At 40.1% G+C, this 12,055-nt stretch overlaps 1 protein-coding gene and 1 non-coding gene across 3 annotated transcripts; both read right to left on the bottom strand.

Annotated features, from left to right (window-relative positions):
- Positions 1 to 4,050: 4,050 nt before the first annotated feature.
- RBMX (RNA binding motif protein X-linked) lies at positions 4,051 to 11,734 on the bottom strand. Of its 2 annotated transcripts, none has more exons than XM_051969227.1 (9): positions 11,453 to 11,734; positions 10,258 to 10,383; positions 9,941 to 10,047; positions 9,082 to 9,262; positions 8,268 to 8,423; positions 5,526 to 5,640; positions 5,306 to 5,431; positions 5,057 to 5,142; positions 4,051 to 4,440 (listed from the first exon to the last, which is right to left on the bottom strand). In XM_051969227.1, the coding sequence occupies exons 1-9, from the start codon at positions 11,490 to 11,492 to the stop codon at positions 4,136 to 4,138; spliced, it is 1,242 nt and encodes a 413-aa protein (XP_051825187.1). In that variant the 5' UTR covers positions 11,493 to 11,734; the 3' UTR covers positions 4,051 to 4,135. The 2 variants fall into 2 exon arrangements, with proteins under 2 accessions (XP_051825187.1, XP_051825188.1); XM_051969228.1 differs by having other exon boundaries at positions 11,504 to 11,734.
- On the bottom strand, positions 10,135 to 10,205 carry LOC127543288 (small nucleolar RNA SNORD61). Its single transcript, XR_007949192.1, has one exon. It is a non-coding gene; the product is annotated as a small nucleolar RNA SNORD61 (small nucleolar RNA).
- Positions 11,735 to 12,055: the final 321 nt, after the last annotated feature.

Raw genomic sequence — 12,055 nt, 5'->3', positions numbered from 1 at the left:
AATCAAACAGTGAACAGGAAACCTGGATCCAACTAATTATTCTGCTTTCCCAAATTTCCTATCTCCAAAGTTGTACAACAATTCTTTACCCTTTACTACATACACTAGACTTAACTTGTTAGTACTCCCTGCTAAATCTGCTCACTTATTTTTCTACGGTTTACTACCACACAGATCATCTACTCAAAAGAAACCTAAATACTATTATATAATATATAAAAAAAAGAGTAATTAGTGCTCCCCCTCAAAAGCACTATATTAATGCAAGCTACTGTTGTGGTTTTTATTTATTTTTTTTAGTAGAATGAACCAGAAAAATCGATCAGTAAGCAAAATCTATAAATTTCTGTCCCAAGTAGCTACTTAAGCTTCTGGACACAGCCTAAATAGGAGTTATATCGATATATTTAGAACATAGTTGCAGACAACTTGATAAAGATAAAAATCAAAAGCCGATATGTAGATCCAAATTTTTTCCTAAATGTAAGCTTAGGTTTCACTACTGAGCTCCAGAAAAGTATCCTACCCCTAATGAATTCCCTTTTTACATTAACATTGTACTCTAAAGTACATAAGGGAACAGGGAACAAGCTGAATTTAATGTCACATGTAACATCTTTACTGCTTTAAAAAAAAAAAAAATTAAAAAGCCCTCCATGATATACTTTTGTAGCAGTTGCCTGTTTCTGCTAGCTTCATTAACTAAACGTCCAATTTACAGGGTAGCCGTGAGGCGAGAAGAGATTCCCTAACATAAGTATAAAACAAATAAATGAAACCTCTCACCCAGTTCATTACTTTTGGGCTGCTTCAAAATACAATCCAATTTTCATTTTTGGACTTCGTGGTAGTAAACCAATTCTTCAGGCATGAATACCTGAAAGGTTCACTTTTCATTTATACATCTAGTAAGAAAATTTCTTCCTACCCCAATTGTTTTCCTACAGCCAGCCCTATCGTCTTCCATTTTTTTTCCCAAACTTCAATCTAACCATTCTCGTGTTAGAGAAAATTAAAGGTTTAATGGCCAATCAATTCCTACCAATAATCCTGTAATTTCATACACTGCGTGACTCCCCCTCCTTCCCCCCCAAAAAAAAATCCAATTGCAAAACCTTACTGCCTTATAGATGTGTAACAGGCTCTACTGTTGCCCCAAATTGTCAACTCCCCCCCCCCCCCCCCCCCGTAACACTTCCAATAAAGTCTATATTTGGGTTAAAAGGTCATAGTAGCCAACATCGAATCCCTTTGCTCAGCTCAGTTCACAAGAACTTAATCCAAGGCAAAAACTGTAGTGCCAGCACAAATCAACTTAGTTGAAATTGACTTCAGTGAAATTTCAGCATCCTGCTTCATAGTGACTCTGTAAAATGGAAGAAACAATTTTAAATGGTAGGTACAATTTAAAAAGCAATTATTCTCACCTACCTCTTACAGGTTACGGTAGAGCCTCAAGTTAGTTTGGCACATGGAAATAACATGTATGGCTTTGGAACCTGGTTCTATCACTTAATCTCTCGTTAACTGTCATGCTACATCCCTGGCATAAGCCCTTTACAACTCTGAGCTTACAGTCAGAGGCCAGAACCTATTTAAATTTGTTGTTTTGAGTCCTGGGTTCAAATGCCCCCTGGGCCTTAATTTGCCAAAGATATGTCAGAAAGGGCTTGTTGCAAGGCTCAACTAAGAATGTATCAAAAGCTTCAAAGTGGCTCTCTTCAACAACGATGATCCAAATCGGTTCCAGTCGTTAAATGAAGAGAACCAACTACACCCAGAGTGAAAGCTACAGGGAATGAGTATAGACCACAACATAGTATTTCTACTCTTATCTGTTAAATTCAGATAACAGATATGTTATATGATAGATATATCATCATATATGATATGTATATGTGTATTTATATTGTATAAATATGTATATGTGTATTTATATTGTATTTAACAGATACTTTAACACATTTAACACATATTGGACTGCCTGCCACCTAGGGGTGGGGGGAAGGAGGGGAAAAGTTGGAACAGAAGGTTTCGCAAAGGTCAATGATGAAAAATTACCGGTACATGTTTTGAAACAAAAAGCTATTAAATTTTTCTTTTTAATTCTGAAAATATATCAAAAGCTTTTGCAAATAGCTTCCTCTATCACCACCACAGCATCAAGTTTAAGATCCTGTGTATTTACTTACCTTATTTTATTAGCTGCTTTCTTCCATCTCTAGTATATAAATGATAACAGCATTTAACAATCAGCATTCCTGACAGCAATGATCAGCCTGCAAAAATTATAAACATAGGATTTATCTCACGAAATTTTCCAAAGAAAACACTGAATTTGCCAGCCTATAACTGCCCTTGATTCCAGCAAGTTTAAGTCAAGTTCAGACTTGCAGTTTACTATTTCAAGTTTTACTCTTTAAAATGGTGGCAGATTCACTGGTCTGGACTGGCTTAATGTTAAGTTGCATGGCTTACAGATTCTCATTCCTTTCCAATGGTGGACTGCCATGTTAAATCCATTAAGTTGACTTATTTGTGAAGGAATAGTGCAGTGTAAAGATTGGATTTTTAGTTGTAAGTCTTCAAGTTTACTACATTCAAGAGCATCATTTCAACTTCACGGCTGGACCTGGCTAATGTTGCCTCAGGTTTTTGTGTTTTGCTTATTAAAAAGAAAAGAAAAGGAAAAAAAAAAAAAGACTACTCACTCTTCCCCATAATAGTGGAGTTTCAATGAAACTAAAACAAATCAGGCATCCAACTAAATGTTAAGTTTGCAATGGCTTGCTTGGGGGGAAAAACACCCAATTTTAAGCCAATTCATGATGACTATAGATATAATTTTGGGGGAAAAAATTGCATATGCAGCTTTGTCTTCATCAAAATAAAGAAAAACCAACCCCCCCCTCCCCAACCCAAAATGTAATCTGTCTATAAAAGCTGCACTGTAAAAGCTTTTAAGTGTTATACATGCTTTTAAAAAAAATCCAAGAAGAAAATGTCGAATTTGTAGGACTTCTAACTCTAGTGAATATTGCTTTTCCAAAGGTTATCTAGAAAGTACTTCCATTTGCCATGACGTACAGCCATGTTTTGCTGTACTATGAGGAAGATACTTTGTTCAATTTTGACTTAGACGGAAAAACTAGTTTGCTTTGCTTACCATCTTTGCTGTTTCACAGGCATTGGATGCTTTATATCTGAAGTGGAATGCTGAAAGAGTCACTTGTTTTTAGAAGTCATAAGCCTTTGAGAAGTTGAAGATTAAACTTCTTTGCTTATCTATTTTCTCCTTTGCCTTTGGAATCAAGCTGTTCCTTTAAAAGTGAGACACTACAGAGTTGCAAAAATTTGAAACAGTAAGAGCAAGCATTTTTGAAGCTTCGTTGTTGGAACTGGTCAAACCTTTTATTTAGAATTTTGTTGTTGTTTAATACACGCAAATGGTTGTTTTTTTTTTTTTCCCTATTTGGGGGAATGGTCTTGCAGATTCACAAGAAAATGATGGAAAAGGCAAAGTATAGTCATTACTATCCATTTGTGGTTTCAAGTTTACTGATTTTTTTAAACTCAAATTTTTTCCTCACTAAACATCTGATAATAGTGGGAAATCTTGCATAGATTTCAGTTTCAAAAAGAACAACCTGAAATCTTTAAGGAGCAGCATAACCCCCACCACCCTCCAAAACATCTAATTGGTTTAGAATGACAAGTTTGAAAAGTAGAAGGATCCATTTCCATTTTAGATGGTTGGATGTTTGTGGAAGAACTGGTGGTATCAATTGTGAGGAAAACCGGATTGAAAGGTAGCTTTTCAGGGAAACTTTTACTTTGAAACTTACAATACTGGTACACAGAGCTCAAATTTCACACATTTAACATCTGTCTTTTGGAAAGAAAACAAATCTGAAATGAAATTAAACATTGCTTTAACTTGTTCTTCATAAAAGCATAAAAATCATGGAGGGGAACTTAACAGGCAATAGAAAAAAAGGAAAAACAAATTTTGTTTCCTTTTTAGCAGTCCTCTGGTAGTAAAGATAGAACAAGCTCCACTTGCTTTTTTTTTTTTTTTTTTTTTTTTTTTTTTTTTTGAAAGGGGGTTTTGGTCCAAAATTTTAGCTTTTTCTTTTTAATATCTGCTTCTGCCTCCTCCTCTATCAGACCGGCTTCCTCCACGGCCACCTCTTGGTGCTCCGCGGCTTGAGCTGCTGTATGAATCACGTGGAGGAGGGTATCCCCTATCCATAGAAGGCGGAAGCCCTCTATCTTGTCGACCGACACGATCTCCTCGACCACTTGAGTAGATATCACTTCGGCTGCTTGAATAACTTTCTCTGCTTCCACCATATCCATCTCTGCTGTAATCATCATAGCGACTGCTTCCACCATAAGATGGAGGGGGCCCTCGAGCAGGTGGAGCACTACGTGAGTTACCTGCAGGGTCAATGGTCAGGTAATATGGCAACACTATAAATCTTATATATACACAATAGTTAAATCTGAATTTAAAGAATTCCTGTATTATATGTTTAACTTTTTTTGGAATGAACGTGTAAAATCTGCCACTGCTGGTAATTTATACTGGGGATTGCTCATCTGCTGAAATAGTGAATGGTTTATGTTTGTTTGCAAAAACTGAAGAGTGTATTTCAAGAGGCATCTTTTAAAGACATTCCAGAACAGCTCGTTATTTTACAGTAGAAACTCAGCCATATTTGTCCAGTGGTAAGTTGCAACTGTAGACTTTGCTTCATATTGTAATGGTAAATATTTGATCTTGTCAATTAGCATTTTAAAATGGTACTTTCACTGTTGGGGGGGAAAACACATAATACTGCCAATTTTACCCCTGAAAGCAAGCAACCCTCCCCCTCAAGCAAGCAATCCTTAGCAAAACTTCAAGGCCCTTAAAACTCAAAAAAATCAAATCTGCCAGTTCACCCTCCCAAAGCAAACAAAATCCCTCAAAAAGCAAGCACAGCCTGAAACTGATTCACATGGTCTACAGAAGCACAGATCAACTTAAGAGACCCTCAAACTCAATTCTTACCATAACTCTCATACGAATCTCTATAGGAACCTCCACTGGGGTGATCTGAATAATCTCTATCACGACCACCATAACCATCACGATCACTAAATACAAGAAACCAAAATATTCAGTCAGCTCACAAATCACATTTTACAGTCTCTCAAAAGTCTCCATGCAGTTTTAAGCTATTTCAGATTAAATCCCCACGAAGACTTTTGGGGAAATTATGAATCTTTCATCAAGCTACAAATGCACATCTCACTGTACCTGTAGCCTCTAGATTGATAATCGTCACGTGAACTGGAATGACCATAATCACGGTAGGCATAATCTCTTGGAGGTGGAGCATAATCTCTGTTGTCTCGAGAACTTTGATAATCTCTGCTTGAATAGCTAAAACAGAACACAACTATTTATTATCCGAGTTTCTAAAAAAAAAAAAAACATCAAAAATAGACTTGAGAATTTTTTTGTGATTTCCCTTTACCTGTCCTTAGTATTATAACCATCATCTCTTGGTGACATATAAACATCTCTTCTGGACGGCATTGGGTCCCTTCGGGGTGGACCTCCATAGTTGTCTCTCCCACGTGACACTGGAGCTTTAAACAAAAAACTTCATCTAAAACAGTGGCAGTATACCAAACTGACCGCAATGTTGCATAAACGAGTTTTTAAAATTTTCACTTTGGTTCTTTCTAATTTAAAAGCCTGTTTCACAAACTTTCAATATCCTTAAATCCCCTTGAGATCATATTCATTAAGACTAACAAAACTGCTTAAGTTTCTGTCAAGAAACTTTTCCAGGTCTATCTACAAAATAAACAGGTATAAATCTCATGTTAACCATTTAATTCTCCTCTAATCTTGTTTCGGATGCGATTCCAATATTACTATCCCAACCCTGGGATCAACTACACATTTGGCCCAGGTAACCTAAAGTTGTGGCCTATTTCGGGTAATTTGTTAAGCACTTGAATGTCTTTCCCCAATTTGAAGCCAATAAAAATGTACCTACTACATGGAGACTGCATTTCTGAAATCCGATTTCAAATCCTGACATTGAAAATTCTAACTTCTGGGGCAGCTAGGTGGTGCAGTGGATAGAGCACCAACCCTGAAGTCAGTTCAAATCTGGTCTCAGTCACTGAACACTTCCTGGCTGTGTGGAAGCTAGGCAAGTCACTTAACCCTAATTGCCTCAGCCTTCTCATTTGCCATTTTTACAATATAGCTGCGACGAGGTAGGACTCTAAAGCCTCACATGGAGAGAAGACTTTCTGAAAAGCACTACTCAAGTCCTCCTTGCCTCCATTTTTTTCTATACCATAGAAGGAAAGCTTCAAAAGGCAGCTTGTGTCCCAATGGGACAAACTTCAAAAATGAGCCATTAAGTTTAGACTGAATTCCTAGCAAATGTCTAGACATGGCTTCTTGTTGTGAATGGATAGATTCTTATCAAAAGCAAACAGGATTAAATTTCCCTTTTTTGATTAGGTTATTACTGTCAGAGATAATACCAGAAGAAAATATATCCTTCCTTTACAATCTCAGAAGAAAACTGGTTGAATTAAACCCAAAATGAAGCCCTTAAAAGTTAACACAGGGAGATTAACTTAACATAAGCCTCCATCCCTAAGGTTCCTCTATGTGGAGGCACAGATGAATAGAAAGGGGATCTGGCCAGTTAAGAACATGACCACTGTTAAATAATGGAGGTCATCCCAATTCCAAAAGACTCCTAATGGAAAATGCTGACCACATCCAGAGTTAAGAACTAGGGAGTCTGAATGCAGAGATAAACATACCATTTTCACTTTTTAAACTTTTCCTTTCTCGGGGGTTTCCCCTTTTGTTGCGATTCTTTTTTCACAACAGGACTTCCATAAACATGTTTAATGTGACTGTACATATGACCTGTAACAGTACCTGCTTTCTTGGGGGAAAGGAAAAGAGGGAGAAAATTTGGAGCTCAAAATCTTTACAAAGTCAAAGTTGAAAACTATCCTTACATGTAATTGGAAAAATACAAGTATGGAGGTGGGGGTGGGGGGGAATATGAAAACAAAATGGAATTATCTGTTGGGGAATGACTGAACAAGTAAATTGTATATGCCCATGCTGAATGAATGGTTACTGTTGCCATTAAGACATAACAGGGATTTCTGTAAAAAGCTGATGCAAAGTAAGCAAAAGCAACAACATTGTATAAGTTAACAGCTACATTAAACTGTAAATTACCCAGCTATTTTCAGCAATATAATGATCCAATGCCAAAGGATTCAAAAATGCTACCCACATCCAGAGCGGACTGAATGTAGACCAAAGGATACATTTTTAAAATTTTGTTTCCCCCTCTCTTGAGTTGTATCTTCAACTGACGTGGTTTTTTTTTTTTTTTAATGACAGAACACATAATACCCAACAATTTGCTTACTGTCTCAGGGAAGAGGGATTATGAGGGAGGAAAAAATTCTAATTCAAAAAAACTTTTTAAATAAATCGTCTTTACGTGAAACTAGGGAAAGAACATTTTTAAAACATTTTTAAAAATTGAGATCAAAGGCAAATCATCATAGTTTTCCCTTACACTTAGCACTGTGTTTGGCATATAGTAATCACTTATGTCAAGTCTCATACTTTGTAGTCAATTGCACAAAAGTACAGGATGGGAAGATGTGATTCAGGCCAATGTGATTGAAAGGGGATGTAAAAGCCAACTGAGATCTTAGAGGCTATTAATAAAAGCACATTGTTAAAGAGCAAAGTCAAAACAAGGATCCATTGAACTATTTGATATGTAGTCTACTCTTGGGGGTGGGGATTGCCTATGTGGTAGAGTCTTTCTAATATTTGATAAACTTTTCACATGGAAGATTTGGATTGTTTTCTTTGGCCTCTGAGGACAGAACTACAAACAATGGATGGAAGTTGGAGGCAACCTTCTGCTCAATGAGGAAAAACAGTTAAAGCCGTCCAAAAATAGAATGTTCTACAAGTATTTATCTCTGCTCAGTCTATAGACACGATTCTTGTTTAGAAAGATTAGATTAGGTGAGCCAAGGTCCCTTCCTAGTCTGAAGATTCTAAGCCAACCAACCTCAAGGACTGTTTTAAGAGTCTTACTCTGTGTTAAGTACCATGCAGACCAATTATATTTGAATGATATCCCACTCCAAACTATTATTTGAGAAGCAAAATTTACAACTAGGCAACCTATAGAACTGACCTCTTCCTCCCATTCCACTACTGCTGCGCACTGGCCCTGAAGGTGCAGATCTTTTAGGTGGAGGACCCCCACCACTACGTGGTGGTGGGCCTCTTTTTACTGGAAGAGGTCCCCTGGAAGACCCCATGTTGAAGTTAAGAGAATATCCGCTATCGTCTATATTAGGGAAAAAAAAAAAAGTGTTATATCAGTTGACAATGACCATGGGTCATATAACACAAATAATGTCCAAGGAGTCTACGCCGTCTTTCCACTATAGAACCTGGCTATCCAACCACAAATGATCTATTTTAAGTTAATCAAGAGCTTTCCCTTGGTAGATTTTATATTAATTCAGCCATTTACTTTGCATGCAGTGGTAGAATACCATTTTGGGGCATCTTATTACTGAATTTTTATCTTGGTTAAAAGCATGCTTAAGTAAAAAGGGAATGTAATTCTTAAGGGGTATGTGAGAGAAGACTCACAGGACCATAAAAGGAAAATTCCTATTTCCCTGTGGTGAAATGCTAGCCATTTTTTTCCAGCTGCATAATAAGGCTGATTTATCTTTCTTATCCAAACACTCATACAGATGTGTTATTGAGTCCTTAAGTTTGAATTGGTTGTGTTGAAGGGAACTGTTTGTTCACTCTGGACCTTATCAGTTAGATAAGGAACAACTTGCCCAAAATGAGAATAGTTTTAGACTTATATCTATACTTTGGAAGACTGGGAGTCTTAAACCCAAGTAGAACATCTATGAATTTTACTAAGAATTTTCAGTCAAAATTTTTACCCTTATGCTATTTAAAAGCTAACTTAGAAACTATACCCATATGTCCTCCACGTGAGGGTGGTCCCCTTGTTCCTCCACCACTTCCTCCTCTTCCTCCTCCTCTAAGGCCTCTTGGAGGGCCTCTGCTTCTTGGTGGAGGTGGTGGCCCTCGTCTACCACCACTTTCAAAGGTTGGCTTAGTGGCTTGTTCAACTTTAATCGATTTTCCATCCAGGAGCTTTAAAAAAAATTTACAAAAAGCAGTTTAACATTTAACATATTATAATGTTCTGGCATATTGATACTAATACCTACCACAACCTGTATCTTACTACCCCCTCTTCAATTTTTGTTACAGAGGGAAATGGAAATTTTATATATATATCTATATATAAAGATATATAGATATATATATAAATAGATATATATATATATCTGCCAGATAGGGGTTTAACAAGGAAATCCATCCAGAAAACCCAATATTTTTTCACAGCTTACATTGGGCTCAACTTGCCCTTTAATTTATGTAGTTTCTATGTATTAAATCAAGAACCTTTAAGTGCAGAATGCTAGCTGAATGTAGACATAGAAGTAAAACAAGTAGCATTTTCACTCTTCTTCCCTGTCCATAAAGTCTAGATTATAGACCTTTAAGCAGACCAGGATTCGAAATTTCAGCTCTGTAACCCCTTCTCCCCCAAACCAGGAGGCTAGTTTAACACCCTACTGGAAACTTGAATTCTGAGGTCAGAAAGAAAAGTTATTAGGTTTTGATTAGAAACAAAATTTGATATTACATAAATGGCCAAAGCCAGAAACTTTACTGACAAATGAAATTAAAAGTTTATTTTGTACTTTATGCAAACTACTATACAATGTTAGTCATAATACCATTTTGCAAGGAGTAGAATCTCACCTTCCCATTCATGTCTCTGGCAGCATCCTTTGCATCAGCAGGGCTTTCAAAAGTAATAAAGGCAAACCCCCTCGATTTGCTGGTTTCCCTGTCTTTCATCAGCAGTACTATAACGAAGGAGAATATCATTTGGCTGCAATTACTACTAAACCATGACACTTTTCCCCAACCCCCCCCTCCCCTCCCCAAAAAAGTAGCTCAGAACTTCTTAGAGAGGACAAAAATCATCACTTCACATGTTCAACACTATTCAATTCATCATTGCTCAGCCTTTGGGGAGAAGGTAAGGGGAAACCAATTTCCATTAAGCATCTCACCTTCCACTATTCGCCCATATTTCCCAAATACAGCTTCAAGAGCCTTCTCATTTGTTTCAGTATTTAGTCCACCTACGAACAGTTTCCCTGGACGATCTGCTTCAACCATTCTGGTTTTGTTATATTCTGCCCACAAAAGAAAAGAAAACAGAATTTAGGTCCAAACTTAAACCATCAAGAAAGCTAAAGGACCTACACAAAATAGCACTTCATAATTACAACCTAAGGTACAAAGTTTCTAGTACAACTTCTCACTTCCCCTAAAGTGTACTAAACAAATGTTACAAAGTTACTCGCGATCACGCCACCACTCCACCCTTCATCTTTTATTGATTGTTCTCTGAGCAGCCTTTCAGCTCAGTACTTGCTAAGCCCCCCCCTATCCCCCCTTCCCTCCCCAGCAGGCCCCTCGCCTCTCAGGAGCTCAAGGAGCACCTCCCTCAGCTGCCCCAAATTGAGCCGGATTAACAGGCTTGCGGCCAAGCCGCTCAAGGGCACGCCAAGGACTCGGCTAGGACTGCACCGGAGCCCCCGCAGTCCTAGACGCCCTTTGAGGGGGGCGAGGAAGCTGGGTGGGGGAGGGAGGGTGGAACGGGACGGGACACCACTTTCCCGAAGCGGCCAGGACCCCACTCTCGGGGGCCACGGCAGCGCAGACCCCGCCGAGAAAGAAAACGGGAAATGAAGGAGAGTCCGGGCTCCCTCCCAGCTCCACCCTCCCAAGTGGGGCCCGCGCGGGCTACCGCGTGGTTCTGAGACAAAATGGCGGCAGCTCCTTCTCGGGGACAGCCCGGCTCCTCGCATCGGCCCGCTCCTCCCCGCCTTTCCCTCCCCCCCCCGCCCCTTCCCAGCGCCGGAGGCCAGGGAGCGGCCTGAGAGCGCAAAGCGGGCCTCTCGCCTCTCCTCCAGCACTTCTAGCTCACTCACCCCCTCTCCCCCCCCCCCCCCACTCCCTCCTCCTCTCCCCAACTCCAAGCAGGCTGAAGCTTCTCAAGTCCCGGGAGCAGCTCAGAAGCTGTTCGGACAAGTTCCTGGGAGAGATCACAGCTCGGCCTGGACCCCCCTCCCCCCCTTACTCCCCCCCCCCTCACCCCTTTCCTTTCCTCCCTCCACCAGCCCGAAGTGCCACCTAAAATGGCGCCCACTCCCTCCATCTTTATAAATAAAGTGCAGGGCCACCGCCGCCCAAACCAACCTAACTGGGGGGAATGCAGCGAAAGCCTCCCGCTGGGCATCTCCTACGCACCGATTAGGCAGGAGGGGCAAAATGAGGACGCTGGACTTTCCGGCTGCTTCTGGCTTCACCCACTTTGGCTTCCCGCCGCCGCGACCACGCGCTCTAAAACTCGGCTCTGTACGCACGCGTTGTAGCCCCCCTCGGTCTCCAAGGCCCCCGAACCCTAGACAACGAGAAGAGGAGAGACGCAACTACGCAATGAGAACGAACAAAGGGGCCGGCGAACTTTATACGGCCCGGGAACGAGGCTACAGGACCCGGATGGAGGCGTAGGGCGAGCGTCGAGGGGGTGGAACCAACATCTTATAGACCCTCCTCTTTGCCCAGACCCCGCCCCATCGCCCAATCCCATTTAGCTTGGGGCCGAGCTTGAATCCATCTGCCTGCCCACTCGCTCCAAACCTCAGCAAACTCCCCCCGCCCATCGGGACACCGGCTTGCTGGAGAAAGCATGAGGACAAGTTACCTGACCTGCTTTAAACGCTCCTGTAGCATTATTACTTGTCAGATAGCCGAGGCTGGTCGAATTATGAAGATCTACCTTCTGGCTGGAGATCCTGC

This window comes from Antechinus flavipes, chromosome X, assembly GCF_016432865.1.
Source record: "Antechinus flavipes isolate AdamAnt ecotype Samford, QLD, Australia chromosome X, AdamAnt_v2, whole genome shotgun sequence".
NCBI classification, from domain to species: Eukaryota; Metazoa; Chordata; class Mammalia; order Dasyuromorphia; family Dasyuridae; genus Antechinus; species Antechinus flavipes.
Note: the sequence above shows the minus strand (reverse complement) of the source record. Positions and strands in the feature narration are given on the sequence as shown.